A 21,174-nucleotide genomic window follows, 5' to 3' on the forward strand; every position below is an offset into this window, starting at 1 on the left:
AATACATTCATCTAACACCAGCTGTGTTGCATAAATGCACTCCAAAAATATCAACAATACAATGAAAGGTGGTCATAAAAGCATGAATGTTGCTTGTAATTCTGCTCTGTGGCAATTAAGAAGTAATAAAGTTATTTGTTTATGTCAGTGCTCTTATAAGTTTGGTAGTGTGACAGTGCCAGGTCAGCGCAAGGGACAAAATCTCTGGTCATTCCTGGTTACCGTGCTGTACTTTCTACTGTCAAATGACCCACAATTGCAGCTAATATATTGAACAATAACCCAATAATATCATTTAATCCCACACATCACATGCTTTCGAGATGGTTTACTCACTTCAACATGCAGGATGCTTGAAACTGAAACTGAAACTTACTTGTACTACTTTCTTAAGAGGCCATTCTTCTTTCCTAGACTGTAACGTCCTGTAATGTACAGATGCAGCAAAACATGATCCCAGTACACATACAGAACTCAGTAGAGAAGCACATAAAAAGCATCAAACATATTGCAAATACAACAGGACTTTATTTTGCAAATTTGCCTTAAATTAACCCCCGTGGCATGTTTTCTAATTCTCTAACACTCAATGCGAGACAGGAAGCAGAGTGACAGCAGCTTAAGGGAATACATTTTGATGTGTTTTAAAGTATAATGGATAGGAATGTTCTGTTGTAACCCATCTCTTGTTTTATGTTGCAGCGACAAGGATCCGGGCCTGCTGCTGGCAACAACAAGACCTCTGGGGGAAAAGGTAAAAAGAAAGACACATACTGAAACTTTTTTAATTCTTTTTTTCTTTAAAAACAAAAAAAATGAACAATGGTATGCCTTAAAACAGTGGAAACAAAGCAAAGAGAAGAACCAAAGTAGCACTAAGTAGACTGTATGTCACAGCTCATATGCCTCTGGTCCAGGCTCCAATAGACTCATAACAAATGACGGTACCTGGGGCTGAAATGCACACAAACACAACCATACCTCAGGACTTCCTGTCAGATCCACTCACTGTGTTATGAGACTTTGAGATGTCATGTGATTTTTAGGTAGAATTGAGGACATGCATTAAACAGTGTGATCAAATTTACAGATGAAATGGTCACTGAGAGCTGATGGATACTTAAGTTTATCGTAACACCTCTGGACATAAAAGTGTTTAGTAAATATGCAGCATTAATGAGGAATTTCCCAGCCAGAAGCTTTGACTCCCATAGTATTTGAGGAAATGCTCTTACTGTCACTGTAGCTCTGAGTTCTGCTGTTGTTTTTCTTGAGCCAAATGCTTCAGTGATCACCAATTACCAATCTTTCTTGAATAATATTTATGTACACTTTATGAAACCTGTTAGGAAAATTATTATTAAAGAAGCCTTCAAGGCAGAATCCAGTCAGAGGCAAATTCACGAATGTTCGTTTCAAAGCTTTGCTTGATCAAGAAGAATACAATGAGGTACAGTACGTAAGTCATCAAACTTCTAACTAACACAGAGATGCTCTCCCTAGTTATCCTTCTTCACATGTTTATACATGTTTTGATGGTGGTCTCTTCAGTTATGGAAAAAACACAGAACAACGCATTATCTTCTGCATCCAGTTCTCTCATGTTGGGAAACAATCCATAAACTTGAACCTTTTCACATGCCATGAAGTCTCATGTGTCAGCTTCCACTTCAACCATCTATATGTCCATTTTTCGAAACCATTCTATGTCCGGAAATATAGATCAACAACAACACATAAGTAAATGTTAATTCATATCCACGTAATCAATTATTTCAAAAATAATTCCTAGCAAAATAAACCAAATGAGTAAATTAATATATAGTAAAGAAGTATCACTAAACACCAGATAAGTAAAACAAAGAGATTGCTTTGAGAATGAGTAAATATATAATATAATAATAACAACAAAAACACTGACATTTACTGTGCATTTTCCATGTACTGCTCAGGTTTCCAAAGCTGAAATCTCCTTTAAAGTTGATCACATTGCTAAACATCATCTGGCATGTTTGATCCCAATAAATTCTTGGCCATTGCAACAGTGCAATGGCCAAACTTCTGTTGAATATTTATAAAAATCTGTAAAAATCCACAAAAACACCCATTCTAGTCTCTGCACAATACAGCGGCTGAATTTACATTTTAATTCTGAGAATCCAGGCACCAGGAGACAAAGTTCTAATGGCCATCAACTTCTCTGATCACATCTCTGTGGTGATTGCCTTACCTCCCTCTACACTGATAGACAGCCGGTGTCAGTTTGGTCCTGGGGGAAATAAAGATCTGCTTCATGTGCCAAGTGCATTGCAAATCATGTTTATTCTTGAGCCGCTGTCATTAAACTTATCACAGCAAAGCAAATAAAGTCTTCAACGAGAAAAGTAATATCCTCTCTGCTTTCACCTCCCTTAAATCATGACTGTAATTTGATGTGCCACCCTGACTCAGCAATACTTCACCATTCTATAGGGATGTAAGCAGAACTGTAGCAGAACCAGGGTTTCCAATAGTCAGGACCTTCTAAGGATAACAATGGGGCAGGAAAGTGGACAAGGTATTAACAACTTACTATAATAACTGAATAGGACAATTTTGAGTTCCCAGCTACAAGAGTTTTAGTCCGTTTGCAGTTTTTCCTCATTTACTTTGGTGCATTTCTTGATAATTTTTGGCAATTGCAAAACAGTAAGTGCATTTCTCAAAACAATTCGTACAAACAGCAAAACACCATGGATTATCTGCAAAAGTCTCTTTTTCAAAATCCTCAGTCCCTCTCTCAAAAGTAAATGTATGTATCCGTGAACATGTCCGTATCATCAGTATGACAACTACTTGTGCACAGGTAAGACAGTCATATTGCTTCGTCATGTCGTCAATATAACGGCGTACTCTGCAGGGATGTTCTGTTATAACCTGTTAAAGCTTTGATGTATTGTAAACTGTAATTGTGGGAGGTCAATGCAAAATATTGGACATGATTCCCATTTACACTTTTACTGTAATTTATTGACAGACCCTGTCATTGTGACGCAGAAGAGAAAGACAGCACTACAGAGCACAAAGAATAAAATAAAACAAAAGTAGAAATGGGAACATAAGATCTCCTCAAAAGGAAAACTGTACTTGTAGTGTTGTCTCCTTATGTTTTCCATCTCCATGCTGAGGGAAAAAAAATTCTCAATCGGGTAAAAGAATGAAGAGTAGGATGAGAGGAACTCCATCAGCGTACCACAACAAGACACAAACTCTAATAATGTTGGAATGATCATTCATTCCAACATCAAATCATGTTTATTGTTGAGCCATACATCCTCCACCTCTTCTGCCTCTTCCTATGTTTTGGAAAGTGTTTCTTTTTTTTTAATTGAGCCTAAATATTACAGTAAAATTCAGCAAAACTCTTGAAATTGTAATGTGGACAATGCTGAATGAAAAGACAGCAAGTGTGCGTGAACTTATTCTGCAACTAACCATGTTGGAATCCTATTAAAGAGTCACCACCTTGCTACAGCAAGTAATTGGATCCACATTATCAGAAGAGGTTCAGACACTGGGATGCAGGAGACCAATTTTTCCCTGACTTCAAAATGCAGGTCTCTTTTTCTGCTCACTTAATACGGAAAAATAATAGGGAGATGTGTACCTTGCACTTCACTCACATAAACACAAAGTATTTCTCTGTGGTGTGACCTTGAAAATTAATTTGTAGCCTGCAAAAAGTGCTTTCCCAGAGATACACAAAGCGCACACTCTGAAAGTGAGGGAGGTGGGAAAAACTCAGCTATTGACGTTCGCCCACTCTGCATCCCTGAGCACTGAGCACAACACAGTCTTCAGAGAAAAGCTCTCTCTTGCTCAAGGACGGTTTCAAACAAATGTGTCCATATTCATAGGAACTCATTTTAAACTGGGTAAATACAAGTGCATACAGCAGTGCTTCTCAGTGATGCAGGAAAGGCTTTTTACCTGATATCAGCAGTAATAGGAAGATTGGTTAACGCAGGGAGGAGAACTGCTTGTTGTAAAAAAATAATTGAACAAGTACAAATGTGTAGCAAGTTGATGGAATTTGATAAAAGTTTTTATTCACTTTGGTGCTTTTCCTTACCTGTACACAAAATGCAAAATTTACAAAACAGTCTGAGACAAAACCAGAGAGCTGCTGTTTGTATGCCAAGTTATTAAAAAACTATAAATTGTCTGATTGCAGGATAATTTTTAACAGTATGAGGAGGTCGTACATTTATTTAGCATAGTTTTGGGTGATAAGATCATTTCTCCACAATACTTCGCAGATGTTCCACTTACCTCCACATGCAGGATGCTTGAAGCTGAAAATGAAACTGATGGTGTTCACTTTTTTCCCCTGATGATTAATGTACTTGTAGCTCATTTTCTAGGTATGATGTGTTCCATTCTCTCACCGAAAACCATTACAAATTCTGCACCAAAGATCCTGAAAGACATGTAATTTCTAGAATGAGGTTACACGCGTACTTTACAGACGTAACAGGACTTCCCTTTCATTCCCATGTGTTTTTTTTTTTATATGTCGGCACTCATGGCAGGACATGGCATGAGAGTAGTTTTAAATTAAATTCAGTCTCAGACATAGACACAGTGTCAAGCTAAAATGATTCTCTTTCATATCCGGTCTCTTACTGATAACTTTTTTAATGCACCAGACAAGGACACTTCCTGACAGCACCCACATTGACAACAATATTGAATGACACAACTGAATTCCGAGCTTTTTCTTAAAAATCAACATCTACATGTGAGAAGTACTGTATATGGTTCTGTTCTATATAAACAGAACTATGTAGAAAGTGCTACATCAACAGCACCTCCCACATCATTTCAAAAAGGCAAAGGCGTAATTTCAAATAGGCTCACCTCAGAGATCAAAGTCATCTTTTTTAATTAGCATTGGACATGCTCCCAAAGTGATGATGACCTATTTTCTTTACAGTTTTTAATTAGCCTTGCCGTTCCAAATTATTGCTGGAGTGAATTATTCTTATTTTGTCATAAGTTGTGAGTAAATTACTTCTGTGTTAAGCTTTTGAATGTTGTAGAAAGCTAAAAGCACATATTCCCTCTGCAGGTCGTTAAACCTCCCACGCTTCCTTGTTTCTTTTTTATAGTTTTACTATTCCATCCTCAAGGAGGTTACACATATACGTTCTTGCCAAAAGTCAATGAAAGTTGACCTAAAAACAAAACTCACCGTGCCAATCAATGCACAACTATCCCCTCATGTGTGTATGTGTATTGATCACTGTGGTTTCCCTTGTGCTTGGACTCCCCTCTGGTGTTTCAAGGCCTTGGGGCAGATGAAATTCACTTTCACACACACACTGGCATTCAACTAGAGACAAAAATACACCAACAGGCGCACTGCAGGAAAGCAGACAAACATAACCCTTTGTAAATATACTATGTCAATAGAGATAAGTTTACATCTACAGCATTTAATTTACAGTTACACCCAATTTATACTGTTTGCATCTCCATGCCATGGAATGGAATCCATTCAGTACATGGGTACCTAATAGAAGTAAACTGCGAGAAAATGGGAATATTTGTGTTTATATTTGTTCACTATATGATAAATTAGCTCAGAGACAGAAATAATTTCCAAGTTCCTAGTCAAAAGTACTATAGGAATCCTCCTGAAGTCGTAATTGTTACAGGGAAAGATTTGACTGATAGGTAGCTAGCTCATACATTGTTAGCTTCTCCTGTGCTGTAGATGTCTTTAAATTAGTGAGACACAGTTTGTGTAACATATTAACTTGTGAACATGTTCTTTTTGTGCTCTAACTGACAAAATTAAGGAAATTATAAGAGAAATTATCAACTGGAATCCTTCCAACTCACCTGTGACATCATTTCCTGTTCTATGCTCAGACTTCCATCACAAGTCGAATGCAGCTTGATCATATTTTGGTTTGTGTTATTCTCCTTTCTGCCACAAGTGGGGCGGGAGTGAACCACTCCTCTAGCTTTGAGTCTGGTTTCAGTCTTGGCCAACGATCAGGACCTCAGGGAGGCAATGCTCGTGTTCAAAATACAAAAGAGAAGTTAATGTTTAGATTTCTCGACCCTCAAATTTTATCCGTTGGTTATTCAATATTAGGATTATATCATGAATATGTTAAAAGCCCCTCCCCCTGCTGTTGCCATTACGTGTCAAAGCAAAAGTAACAGATGTCACATTACATGACTTGTGAACACATAGTTTAGCAGTGAGCCATCAAATCGTTTTTTAAAAGAAGTCAATCTCCTTAAGCTTTTAATTCTAAAAGGCACAACACACAAATTATTTTGGTCCTCCGCTGAAAGCGCAGACGCGATGATCTGCTCTGACACCTCTGCAGCAGCTATTGCACACTCATTTGTTTAAGACAGTCACACTCAAAGTGCTGCCAGAGGTAATAGGCCTGATAATTCATTGTGTTTGTGCACGATGAGGAGGCAAATCCTCAAACTGAGAATCATCCATCATTGACACATTCAGTTTCTGCCCCCAGTCTTAAAGAGGGATGGAAATCTTACCCCAGGTCTGAAAGATTTTAATCAAGATAATGGTCAGCAGAATCCTGCCTGAATCCCAAAACAATGACCTCATTAGTTTGCGGTAACTAAATAAACACACACAGCACAAACATAAACGCTGGTAAAAAATAATTTTTTCCAGCGTTTGAGATGATTTCCCGAACCTGTTCTTTCCATTGGCTGATTAGGCATCAAATGAGTATTTGTAAAATTTCAGCTTGAAACCTTTCAATTTACAGAGTGAGTCATGCAATGCCTTGCAAAAGTATTCATATCGCTTTAACCTTTCTCAGCATTTTGCCGCAATACTGCTATGAACACCAGTATAATTTATTGGGATTTTATTCAAAGACCAACACCAGATAGTGCATAATTGTGAAGTAAACAGAAAAAAATGTTTTTAACAAATTTATGCTAGTAAAAATCTGTTTCATTTACTCTGCTTGAGTAAGCAGATCTGTGAAGACACTGTTGAAATTATCCATTTGTAACTGAAAATAAGAACATTAATCCTTTTACCCAAGAAATGTTGTTCAGGTGATTGAAGGCCAACTTTGTAATTGTCTTTATGTGTGTCTGAATGTTCAGGTCTGAGTCCATCACTACACCAAGATTTCAGGCCTGGTCAATAGTTTCTAGTTGTAACCATTGTTTAACAGGAGGTAAAACAATTTACCCAGCAAAGCCGCAGAAGTTGTTCTCTGGGAGTAAAAACTGACTCTGACTCTGAATATTACACTGAATCCCCATGGTGTTGGCATCATCATGCTGGCATATATAAATAAAATATTTTTTTAAGAAGGGATGGGGAAGCTACTGAGGGTTGATGTAAAGATGGATCAACCTGGAAGAAACTTTGAAAGAGACTAAAACAGACTTGACATTGGAGCAGAAGTTCAGCTTCTCACAGCTCAGCAGCCAATTTGACCATTGTCTTTGCTCTCAACTATGACAAACTTTGAAGTTAAAAAAACAACAATTTATCTAATAAAGATTAACAGCATGACTGCATTTTACACTGGTGACAGCAAAGGGCACAGCCCAACAGCTAAAACCGCAGGGATGAAAACAGCAGGCATCAGAGCATTGGAAAATTCAATATCAATTAATGCAGGATTCAAAGCTCGCCTTGACACAGCAGTTAGTGCTTCCTCCTTTAGCTGCAAGAGAGAGGTACTCAGACTCAGCCTCAAGAGAACCTGCAGATTAGCTGCACAGTCGATACATTAGTCTCCTCTCTGCTTTTGGTCTCGCCTGTCATGTGGTTGTCTACAGAAACGTCCACAGATCAGACTCCACCAGATCAATATTTTCTTCTAGGCATAGAGAGAAAAAAATAAAACAGACAAAAGCCCACAATTCTGTGTTGAGAAATAATAAGTTAATCTGCAAAGACAGAAAAATAGCATTGTTGTTTGATTCAACAGCAGCAATTGGCAAGTTAATTTTGCAACGCATCGGTCACTATTGACAGAGTGTCTGAAGTCAAAATTATGTCTGTTCTGACATGTACACTACAGGTTTTATTTTCTACTCACCTGATCCAATAAAGTGGACCAAAGAGTGGGGGCACAAGTCATCATCCCATCAGATAGGATAAATGTATCCTATCTTCACCCAGTGAGACTAACATTAGTCTCACTACTTGCTCAGGTTCATGGACAAATATAACGTCATACACAAGAATTTGCTCTTACAATGTATCATCCATGCTAGGTGCCGAGCCTCATTTAGCTGCGGCTCAGACAAAATCAGCTCAGTGGCACCCAACCCCCTTTGGTCAGCATGAGCAAGTTATCGTCTTCTAAAGTCCTCGTGTCTAATGTCTGATACTTGAATCAGTTTCATCCTGCTCCTCCAGTGGTTCCCAAGCCTTTTTTAAAGTTACTCTGGGTTTAATTTAGTGGTATCAGATCAAAAGGAGGCCAACCAAATCCTTCATTTTTAAGATTTTTTACTAGTAAAAAACACCATCAAAAGCCAAGTTTTATTTTCCTTCCACTTCACAATTATGCTCCACTCTTAGAGTAGATATGTCATTCTTACAAATGTAAATGTTTTTATAAAGCTCTGTACATTATATCTTTATGGCTATAAATTGTTTATAAAAAACTGTTTCCAGTGGTCCCGCATAGTCGTCACAGCAGATGAACAACTTTCAGCTATTGTTAAGACGTTTAACCTCAAAAGAAAAACATTTGACTATCTTTACGATCAGTAACTTGGGAATTGCTATTAGAAATTTCATAAACAAAAAATAACTAAATTCTTCACTCAACCATTTACTCTGTTTTCCCCTGTCCAGAAGAGTCCAAGGGAGAGATCCCAGAGGATTTTGACATTGATATGGAGGCCCCAGAGACCGAAAAGGCAGCGGTCACCATCCAGTCCCAGTTCAGGAAGTTCCAGAAGAAGAAGCGTGATGAGAAGTCCTAGTGAGCGTTAACGTCGATCTGTCGCCATGTGGAAGCGATGTGGCACTTTGACGCTGGTGTGACATTTGCATGTAAACAAATTCATACCTGTTGAAACTGAAGGGGTTGTGAAAGGCTTGGGTGGGGAAGGGAATGCTATAGCCTGTTAATCTTATGACTATGTCTGTGAATTCTCATTACCCTGTCATTATAATTGCTATAATTTATTATTTTGACTGCTGTATCAATAGATACGAGAAAAAAGTTAGACTTGGGTTTCTGTCCTGCCAATCATGTTCCATATATGATACGTTCTCTATGTTTTTGTACTTATCCTGGTAGTCTTACCTATGCTAGTCCTTCCTGTTCTGTACCCAGGACTGTTTCCTGAGCTGATGCTAAAGCTTGCTCTTAGGAAATCTGCCCAGGAGCTTTTTGTTTCACCCTGAAACATTTTTCTTATCCGCATGGTTCTGTCAAAGTTCTGTGTCAGTGTACATTGAATAAATAAAACCTGTGTGAAAAATGTGTCTGTGCATAAAATCACTACAATCTTTCACATCAAACTGCATGTGCTTTTTCAGTGTGCTGCAAACACTCTACTTTCATGATCAAACTAAAAATTGAAAGTTGTCTGAATGAGGCTGGTTGAGTTTATTTACTTCCCAGCTCGATGACCTTCTGCTTGTAAAGCCAACCAGCAGATTCCCATTGAGCTTCTCTCAGCTTTTAGCACCCAACAACTTAGACAGTCATTTTCTTTGGTTAAATAAACAAACTCTTGCCTAAGATCAGTAGCTGTTAGCGATCAGGAGCACACTGCTGGCAGATGTTTAGAGTACAATAGAGCAGAAAGCTGACGTCATTGTTTCTCCCTACATCCAGTGGGTGGCGCAGGTTGCTACGATCGATAGTAACCACACATTCACACACGCTAGAAGGAAACAAACACACCCAGTTCAACACCTTCATTCTATTGGCTGAGAAGTTGCCATGTGACAGTGCATTTTTGTTCCAAAAGCAAGCAGAAAATGTTTTGTAAGCGAACAGAAAGTTCTGCAGGGGGAGATTTACTTTGAGCAGAGACAAGTTCTGAGCGCAAGGAGAAGAAAGACATGAATTCCTGCTTTCAAAATGAAAATGTAAGCAAAAGAATTAAAAGTTTTGAGAACAGAAGACATTAAATCCTGCTTTCAGACTGAAAATGTGTGCTCTTGGATTATGGCAGAAAGATTACCCCATAGTTTTGCTCTGTTAAAATTATTTGATGCCAAGAATTTGGATCAGTATATGTTTTAAAGAACACAAAACAAATGGTTCATCTATTTGCATTTTAAAATACAAGATGCTAAAAATATTAATAAAAAAGGTTAATTTTCCTTTTTGTTCCTAGAAGATACTGTGCAGAAATTTAAACTAGGTTTGATTCCCTTTTCAAGCATCTAATTCTGAACAAATTGCACAGTGACTGCAGGAGGTGCTTTTTCCTCCATGGGTTGCCACAAAACAAACATAAACAGCACTATATAAAATAAAAGTACATCTGATTAGTTTGGATGACAATAAGTATATTTGTATGATTTTTATTTGCATAGATGGGAAGTGATCTTATGAAGTGAATAATTTACTTTGCAAGAAAAATTTTAAGGATTATGGGTATCAAAATATGTGAAAGCTGGCCTACTTTCACTTCTCTTTGCCAATATATATATCTATATATATATATACAGTATATACAGTATATACACTGCCTGGCCAAAAAAAAAGTCGACACCTGGATTTAACTAAGCAAATAGGTACAAGCCTCCTATTGGATAAGTACTGCATAGGCGATTATCTTTCAGCTGGCAACAAGTTATTTAACCCCAGCTGATGCAATGAGTAACTCCTCATTTCACAACCATGGCAAAAGACACATCCTGTGGTCGTGGAAAAGACGTTAGTCTGTTTAAGAAGGGTCAAATCATTGTCATGCATCAAGCAGAGAAAACATCTAAGGAGATTGCAGAAACTACTAGAACTGTCCAACGCATCATTAAAAACTGGAAGGATGGTGGGGAACCATCGTCTTCCAGGAAGAAATGTGGTCGGAAAAAAATCTTGAATGATCGTGATCGGCGATTACTTAAACGTTTGGTCAAATCAAATCGAAGAAAAACAACAGCAGAACTCAGGAGTATGTTTAATTGTGAACGCAAAAGCATTTCCACACGCACAATGCGAAGGGAACTCAAGGGGTTGGGATTGAACAGCTGTGTAGCCGTAAGAAAACCTCTAATCAGTAAGGCTAACCAGAAAAAAAGGCTTCAGTTTGCTAGGGAGCATAAAGATTGGACTCTGGAGGAATGGAAGAGGGTCATGTGGTCTGATGAGTCCAGATTTACCCTGTTCCAGAGTGATGGGCGCATCAGGGTAAGAAGAGAGGCAGGTGAAGTGATGCACCCATCATGCCTAGTGCCTACTGTACAAGCCTGTGGGGGCAGTGCTATGATCTGGGGTTGCTGCAGTTGGTCAGGTCTAGGTTCAGCAACATTGTGTGCCCAAAGAATGAGGTCAGCTGACTACCTGAATATACTGAATGACCAGGTTATTCCATCAATGGATTTTGTCTTCCCAAATGGAACGGGCATATTCCAAGATGACAATGCCAGGATTCATCGGGCTCACATTGTGAAAGAGTGGTTCAGGGAGCATGAGACATCTTTTTCACACATGGATTGGCCATCACAGAGTCCAGACCTTAACCCCACTGAGAATCTTTGGGATGTGCTGGAGAAGGCTTTGCGCAGTGGTCAGACTCTCCCATCATCAATACAAGATCTTGGTGAAAGATTAATGCAACACTGGATGGAAATAAATCTTGTGACACTGCAGAAGCTTATTGAAACAATGCCACAGCGAATGCGGGCTGTAATCAAAGCTAAAGGCGGTCCAACAAAATATTAGAGAGTGTGACCATTTTTTGGTGGCGACTTTTTTTTTGGCCAGGCAGTGTATATGTATGTATGTATTCTATTGATGCCAAGAATTTGGCATCAATTTATATTATATATATTAAATAATTAAGATTAAGATAAACAGGTAAAATGATTGGTAAATAAAGGATTTTGTGTCAGGGTGAACATCCAACTATGGAATGTTGTATCCATTTCTAGCAGTCATTGGAGGACAGGTGAGGTACTTTGTAGACTAGCGGTGTCCAAAGTTAAGGGTCAAGAGTCAGAAGGAGGAAGGAATATCATGCTAAAAATGACTAACACTGTGAACATCACAAACAGATACAATACTGGGCACAAAGTATCATTTGATGATATTTATATATCAGAGTTAGTTCTTAGATAAAAGCAGTTTCCACTATTTCCTGAAATTTCATTGTAATGTCCAAGTAGAAATGTTACTGTCCAGTGAAAACTGGTGCATGTATCCTTTCTTTCTAAATTAAACTAAATGTTACTAAAGGTGGAAGAAGTATAAACTCTATTTTAAGGCCTGAGGTTTTTTTTTTCCATACATATATACTCAACACTTGAAGTTGAGCTCATTCCCCTACATTCAGGTTCATGTCTGGATACAACTGGGGTTTGAGCTAATTTAGGTCAGTGATAAACTTTTACACCACAAGAAATTGATCCCTCAGATTAACTTTGTAAACCTGTGAGGATTAAAATGGTGAGGAAACATGCACAGTTTTATGTTATCTGCAGGCAGACGGTTTGTGGTGTCTAAAAAGCACAAAAGAAAGTACATCCTCAAAACATTCCACAATTCCTCTATATTTTTTGTTTTTGCAAAAACACAAGTTTGTCTGTTGGACTAAAGTTTGAGCTGGTGATCCAGATGCTGCTCATTTACTGGTGTGTTTGGGATGATTTCTTGTTAAAACAAACATTTCAGAGGCAATTCCTCATCCATTTAAGTTTGAAGGTGCTCCTTCCAATTAATGTTTCAGCTGCACACAATCAGCTATTACTCTGCTACACTCACTGTTAAATTATTTTACCTATGGAAATATACTCTCTACTAAAAGCAGTGATTGGTCTAGTTTTTGATGTTGGACGGTGGATAATTGAAACTCAACTGTATCAACCTACTAGCTCAAAGCTGGCTTTGTAAAGCAATCCTGGTTCTTTAAAAGTGTCCATGTCTTTGAATTTTTACTTAAGGTCTCCTTGAAGAGGGAGTCTCAGTGGAGTTTCTTGTTTGTTTACTTGGTTGCTTTGTTTTCACCACCTAATTATTATTAAAAAGCCTCCTGCCAAGTCTCGGTGTCCGTAGAGGGTAGCATTACTCCCATAGGAATGGCAGACTCCTCTTTTTGTTACTATGTCAGTGTCCTCTACTAGAATCATCACAAAAACATATGCAGATTTGGTTCTGATCTTGCATCATAATAAGCTCCTCTTCTGTGCTCTCCTCTCAGTCAGTCCATTGTGTCTTCATCTCCCTGTGTTTACTGTTTTTCTGGCTTATTGCTCACACCTCAAAAGAGTTGTCTGATTTGGAAAAAGAAAATTAGAATTTGGTTTCTGAAGTCAACAGAGGCACCTTTGTTTGTGTTTCTGAGATCACATATAGCAGATATGTGCTGTGCAGACCATTGTGGCGATAATACCATGGTGATGCATGCACTGTAAGCGTATTTCCACATGCACTGAGAACAGGACTGTGAAAGTCACTGCGTGCCGTGCCGTCTGTGCTGCCTATGGAGATGAATTTCTCCCCTGCAGATGGCAGAGTAAATCTTTAATATCTGGAGGCAGTGGGTGAAACAGCTAGATGTGTTTTAGTTATACTCTATTAGCTGATTTCTGCCTGAATCCGCTGTGCATTAGTGAGGAAAAATTAATCCTGTTTTTTTGTGATATGTTACTGTTTTATTTGTTTGTGTCCTGGCAGCGACAGAAATTAATTTCACACTGTGTGGACACAGATAGTAATTATTCATCTGTGTTCTTATGAAAACTGACATTTTAGCCATTGGGTCACACATAAATGTTTTGCAAATATATTTAATCAAATGAATACATCTAGTCAAAAAGAAACAAGAACATATAAATGACTTTTACAGTATCTTAGTTCCGGCAAATATTATTCTTGTTCTATGGTTGTATTGTTTGTCTTTTTGAGCTTTGGTCCAATGGTCCCATTAGATTTAGAGATAGATGACTCCTCTAGGTTTAATTCATTAAAATTACATTAGTCATTAGTAGCTTGTCACTCAAATAGCGGCATGGATTTGCTCTAAATAACAAGTGAGTCTGAGTGTGCAGTGAGGGATTTCATTGTCAAAAATAACAGCCTACTGTGCGTACGACTGACTGATGCTGCAGCTGGAGTCCGTATAATTAGACTCCTCACCTCTTAGACTCTACTTTATCAGTGCACAACATCCAGTTCTCCCTCTACATTTTCTCTAGAAAATAATTTATTTTGAAAGCCAGCGTTTTTCAAGTTAAATGTCTCAAGAAATCAGCACTGACTGATGATATAAAACAGTAATAGCTACTGTGCAGATCAAAGCAGTAAACTCACCCTGATTCAAAAAAGTGATTAAAAGTTTAGGTTTGCATATTTGTTGTCTGGGGTCTCCCTGGCCAAATGTCAATAAAATATGCTTAAGCCAAAGCCAAATTATATTTTTATAAGTTGTAAATGTTGAGGGGGAAAATGAAGTTTATGAAGTAATTTCTGTTACAATAAACTACAGAGTCTGAGAGAAATATTGAATAAAAATGCCCAAACAAACAATTAAGTAGCATCTCGGCTCTGAAATAAGCAAAGCCACTTTGCTCATCAAAAATCCCTCATGTACTTTATTGTTTGGGAATATTTCCATTTACAAGTTATTGTGAAAAAAGGCAACATATACAAAGGGTTTTATGTCCAATACACAAGGAAGCAAAACAATACCATATTTGTTTGAGTTATGCTGCCCTGAACATTTGTTTTCTCAGATTTGGACATTATGTTATAATACAACTCAAGATGGTGCAAAACAGGGAGGTGATAGTAAAATGAGCCTCTAAATAAAATCAAGTACAGCAATTTAATTGTCCAGTCCAGAATCTAAAAATGAACATGTATGATACAATTGCAAAGCAACTAAGACAAAGCGATCTACCTGAGCAAGGAGAGCTTCAGTCAGGAGTCCCAGGTAACTCTGGAGGAGCTGCAGAGACCCACAGCTTGGGAAGGAGAGTCTTATAAATGGACAAGCTATAAGTTGTGAGTTCCTGAATCACAGCCTTTTTAACAAGAGGTAAGAAGAAGTTAAATTTTAAGTCTTGTGAAAGACTAGAAAACTGATGTGTGGAGATGTTCTATATCCTGCCTGACTGAGGTTTAACTTCCTCAGCAGCACACCGTCAACCAACAGCGTGAAGTACAACATGAGGATAAACAGCAAAAAAATTAGTTTTTTGAATTTATTAATTGTATTCATAGAATCAGCATTAACACCAAAGCTTCTAAAACCAATATTTTAGAAGAAGATTGTAAAAATCTCACTCTTCTTGTCTCCAATTTCTGCCACCTCAGTGTCTCTCACCAAGCGAAATGGAGTCTAATTTCTCATCCTAAAATCTGAAAGCAGTCCTAGAAACACAACCCTCCAGCAGCATTGCTGCTCCACTGACCTTGTGAGTGTGAATCCACCTCAGGAACTAGCTGCTATTTTTACCTCTTTCCCATCCTTCACATACAGAGCTGCAGATTTTGCAGCTGCCAATCCGAATCCAGTGGAGTCTTTAGCTCTTGGTGTATTTGCTATGCTAGTGCTATATAAACTTATTTTAAAAATATAATTAAGGAAAAAAAGAGGCGCAATAATACATTTTGGAGTTAAACATCTTCGCAAAATTATGTGTATGTCATTAGCTTATAAATAGGTACAAAACATTTATTGTTGTAAGGTACTACTTACTTACATATTGGTGGAGGTGCATGTGAATATTTGAGCTTATGCGTATGTAAGCAGGAGAAAAATTGCATCATTGCAGCCTGACAATAGACAAGTTCAAATGAATCAATAAAAGTCAAAAATAAATCTGTCCCGGTCAATGATAAGTATTCTGACCAGCTATCCATCACTGCATGACCCTCTACAAATGATTAATATGCACTTATCATCATCATCATCATCATCATCATCATCATCATCATCATCTCAGAGTAACTTTGCAGGAAAATCTATTTCCTCTGGCGTCATAGAAATGATTTGCTCTTGCCTGAACTGAATACCATTGGAGAAAAGAAATGTCTTTTCCTAAGTAACTCATTCTATCATGGAATAATACATGATAGATCTGGTACCTAGGATTGATTAATAGTTAGTTTAACAATTAGTTCAACAGCAATGCATTCTGGGTACATTATGGGTGGAGAACATGAGGAGTATCTTTGGGATTGTTGTCATACAAGAATACTCTGGAAGGATATGACAAACATTTTGCATTGAAAGAAATTTAAAATGACTTAATAATGCCCTTTTATTTGGAGTGGAAGAATGTGACCTTAGTGACACAAAACTTTTATATTGTTAAATCTTATACTATTTATGGTAAATATCATATTCACACGTCCACATGACTCTAACAAAATCCTAATTTACAGATTTTCTTACTTTCAATTATACATGACACATATAGACTCATTAAAAATCAAGTTTAAATGCTAAAGTCATTCAAATATATCTGCTATTGTAAGACCATTAAGCACCAATTTTTAGTTTTTGATTCTTCTATAATGTCCTTACTAAGATGTTGTATTTGTGGTCAGGAGAATAACTAGTAATAGGAGATAAACATGATGAGTATATAGTAAAGAAAACAAAGTTCATCATTTCCTGAGAGGCCACAGAGAGCTGAATGCGAGCCTGATTAGGGAAGTGTCGTGTGATCTCAGGGGGAAAGTTCTTCCGTTTTGTTCTCTGTGAGTTACAGTCCTGGCTTCTCTTCAGGCACCTCATTATGAAATACAGTTGGGATGCCGTTAGTCTTTTTCTTGTCACTCTGTGGTATCCACCTTGGACCATTAGGGGAAAAATCTGAAGACGTTCCTCTAGATTTTAGCATTCATCTGTTGCTCATTTCCAATAATTTAAGCTTAATGTTTACTGCAGGTACCCATGTATTATGCTGCAATAAAATAGCAAGTAAAATTAGGTAATCAAAAAACTATAAAAATCACAGTTTTAACCTACAACATATATTAAAATTTATTGGCTGTAAGAGGTAAATCCAACGACATTTTTCACTTTAAATAATATCCCAACAAAAGATGTTTCTCTTAGTAAATAAAGCTAGATAAGGCTTAAAAAGACTGGTTTGAAATATTGTAAAAGTTGTATTGTTCAGCTCCCTCCAGAACTGCATAATTACTCTTGTCAGCTGCATAAATTCAACCAAGTTAACAGACAGCAAAACAAAAAACATATTTATTTATTTCCAATCCATCTGGCAGTTTCATCAAATAATAATAAAAAAAGCTTGAGCCAGTTTGCCGCTCCCAGCTGCTGCCAGAACAGAACATGTACTCATGCTCTCCCTTTTATTCACCCTGAAAAAGGTGAATAAAAAAGGTGAATAGGTCACCTTTTTTGTCGTTTAAATAGACCATAAGGTTAAAAACCAATCTAGCTTTAAGAAAACTGAATGTTAAATAAAGTCTGACGGCGGGTTTGTGAAAAACAAAATAAAAGAACCGAAGTAAATGTACTTACTTTTTTCTCCATCCTACATCATCCATTACAATCATGTCTGTGAGCCATCCAATCTGATTGAAATTGCGTAAATATTTCCCTAACCTGTCGCCACGGTTAGCAAAAGAGTGTAATACCCCTTTAATTAATAATGTGTGCTATTGCTGGCATATATCCAAAACATGCCAAACAGTACCTCCAAGTTAGCAGGAAATTATCTCCAAATTTAACAGAGAAAACAGTAAAACAAGATTAGAGAGACAGTTGAAAAAAGGAGCAAATACTGAACATTAGCATTCATCGGTTGCTCATTTCCAATAATGATATATTGATATACTGGTGAAATAAGAGCTAAGTGCTGCAAACATCTGAAATATCCTCTAAGTAAAAGGAGACTTAAAGAAACTCCACTGTTAACATTTTAGTTGCTCAACAAGTTGTGACATATTCCACAACCCCTGTCTTCAGTAGAAGTCAATTTAAATGATCTTTAGATTACAGGTCATATATACAGTACAGACCAAAAGTTTGGACACACCTTTTAATTCAATGAGTTTCCTTTATTTTCATGACTATTGACATTGTAGATTCACACTGAAGGCATCAAACTATGAATAACACATGTGGAAATATGCACTAAACAAAAAAGTGTAAAACAACTGAAAATACCCCTTATATTCTAGTTTCTTCAAAGTAGCAACCTTTTGCTGTGATTACTGCTTTGCACACACTCTGCATTTTCTTGATGAGCTTCAAGAGGTAGTCACCTGAAATGGTTTTCACTTCATAGGTGAGCCCTGTCAGGTTAATAAGTGGGATTTATTGCCTTATAAATAGTCATGAAAATAAAGAAAATCCATTTTAATTAGAAGGTGTGTCCAAACTTTTGGTCTGTACTGTATATTGATAAGAAAAGTAGCAAAAACCAGGAAAATTGAAACCGGACACTTCAAGTGTCATCACATCATCACACCTCCCAGTGCAGTGGGAGGTGTGATGATGGTTTGCAGTCAGAAGGCAAGTCACTAATTCATACTCCAGTCCCATCTCTTCCTGATGTGAAAGGGCAACTGGACAACAGTAATGTATGCTCAGTGTCCAGGTGGGCTCTCCATCTTCATTTAGGCAACACACACCAACGAGGAAAATCCACAGATTTCCTTTTTACATTTAAAAAGGAAATGTAACCATCGCCACACCATTGCAAGTTGTATTTATCCTTGCAATCATTTGCAATAAGTGCATGCAGTCAAATCAGCAGCTGGCAGCTAGTTTCTAAGCATGCAGAATTTTTGTTGGTGTTGTTACATTGCATGCACACACTCTACTCAAAGCTGAGTCCTGGCTATTACTGTTTTGTGTCCTGAACCAATCTGGGGAAAAACTAACATGCCCTCATTTGCATGCATTTCCCTGAAGGAAGAGATAGTTTGTGTTAGCTTCGGTGTGGACGGAGTCTCTGCTGTTTCATTCAAATTTCCAGGCACTGCGGGGATCACCATGTCGGTGTAAACCCGATCGAGGTCCCAGTGTAAGCTCTGGGATGAATAATTCACCTCATTCAGCACAGTGTGCAACTGCAAGTGGCAGGCTCATGATCAAACAGACTGCTGGGTTGCTCCTGATGTTTCTATCTGGATTGTCACTTATGATTTTCTTGCTGAACCATCTTTTTCCTCAGCGCCTTCATCACTCAAGAAACTGTCTGATTTCAGTGACTGTACAGTGCCATCTGTTGATCAAAGCTTACGCACTGCACATAAATGTTTGCTCATATTGTCAAAGTCATTCTTCATAGCCAAGATTTCCTGTTTTTGTATATATTCACAACAAGATCAAGTGATCACAAAATAGTTTTATTCTATCAAAATTGAAATAACCCTCTTAAATCTACTTAATTAATCACTTTAGCAGCTTTTTAGTTGAAGAACAAGGTTGTACATAACTTAAGGTGTATTATTTTGTTCAATATATGCAACTAAATGGTAGTATTTGTGTAAACTAAACAAATTAAAACTGCAAATTAGTTTTAAAAGACACATTAATTAATCTGAATATACTGAGTGGACCTAAGTCTAGTCCTGAAGAGCAGTAGCTCCAGTAGCCTTGCAACTTTTAGATGCAGCACATCTGAATCGAATAAATGGATCGTTTGCAAGCCTCTACAAATCTGAATAAAGTACCAATGAGAGAATTCGTCCATCAGGCGTGTTGGAGAAGATGTGCTCCTTCAGGAAAAGCTGCAGGATTTCTCTCAAGAACTTGATTTCGCTCTCCTGATGTAGACTAACTTCTGTTCTCCATGATTAGCTGAATGAAATTATTATATAAAAAAAAAACAGTTTGTATAATTTAAAAAATGTGCTTTGTTTTATTGGCTGCCATGGTGGTTTAATTAAATTGAAAATTGGAGTAATATTTTTTGTCTTTTATTGAACATAGTTTTATTATTTTTTTCATGAAAATGGCAAAAAATTAGTGATGTGATTGTTAAATCTAATGAAACATATTTCACCCAAGTCCAATAATTTTTTGTGTCTCAATAAACTGCTTGAGCTGTTCCTCCTGAAAATCAAAAAAGCTGAATAAGCCTCATTGCTTTTTTCCTCATGTTAGCGTGTTGTGTGTCTGTGGGATGTTTTTGAGTTTGATACCCGTCACCATCTCATCTTTTTTAATTGTCAAACATAGGTTTTTGTAAAGACGGTCAAGGTTAACATCATTGCCTCCTCTGTGTTCCTCAACCTTTTTTTAAAAATTTTTTTACACATTTTCTGGTCGGTTAGATCTTCAACCTGGTTGGACTCGATTCTGGGTTTGTACCTATTTGGTGAATCACAGCAGCTATCAGTACGCCTACTGAAACTTAAATTACAATTGGGAAACTCAGAGGTTGCTTAAAAACCTTGAGATAATTATCCAATATGCAGCGACTACAGAATGCTGTGAAAGTGGCTAATATAAAGCATTCAATATTTATTAGCACTTCTAATAATTGTGGCAAACTCAGTGCTTTAAAATACACTATAAATAAAATCTGCTGGAAAAAAGTGAAAGCAGTTGGGAAGAACTTCAACTCAGCCACAAAGTGAGGTGAGTGGACCTTGAGGGATATATCTTGAAGACAAGAGCAAGTCTGGTTGTTATGTTGGACCTCTGTTTCTCCAGACTTAGGCTCGGCTCCTTGGTTTCAGTGAAAGAAACTCTCACTGCTGCAGGATACCAGTCCATTTTGAAAAATTCCCAAACTTTGTGGGAACGGTTCCATAATGATTGTGAACTCGTGCAAGACAAGGTTCATCCAGACACGAATAAGCAGGTTTTGGTTTTGAAGAACCTGACTGGCCCAGACAGAGTCCTAACCTGAACCCAACAGAACACCTTTTGGATGAATTAGAGTGGAGACCGTGAACCGGACCTTTTTCATCCACCAATCTTTCCTGGACAAAATGGTCAAATAAAAAAAACGTTGTGGAAAGTGTAAATCAAACTCGAATG

At 37.5% G+C, this 21,174-nt stretch overlaps 1 protein-coding gene across 2 annotated transcripts in view; it reads left to right on the forward strand.

The window, feature by feature from the left end:
- pcp4b (Purkinje cell protein 4b) overlaps positions 1-9,506 on the forward strand; it is a 39,259-nt gene extending 29,753 nt beyond the window's left edge. The window contains exons 2-3 of one of the 2 annotated variants that reach the window (XR_004336619.1): positions 703-754; positions 8,870-8,959. Coding sequence is in view for 1 of the 2 variants with exons in the window: in XM_032545998.1 (XP_032401889.1) it covers positions 694-754; positions 8,870-9,000 (192 nt within the window). In the remaining variant the exon portion in view is untranslated. Of the gene's footprint in view, positions 1-693; positions 755-8,869 lie in introns of those variants that run through there. The other variant, XM_032545998.1, reaches the window with a different exon arrangement.
- The last annotated feature ends 11,668 nt before the right edge of the window (positions 9,507-21,174 follow it).

This window comes from Xiphophorus hellerii, chromosome 18, assembly GCF_003331165.1.
Source record: "Xiphophorus hellerii strain 12219 chromosome 18, Xiphophorus_hellerii-4.1, whole genome shotgun sequence".
In the NCBI taxonomy this organism is placed as follows: domain Eukaryota; kingdom Metazoa; phylum Chordata; class Actinopteri; order Cyprinodontiformes; family Poeciliidae; genus Xiphophorus; species Xiphophorus hellerii.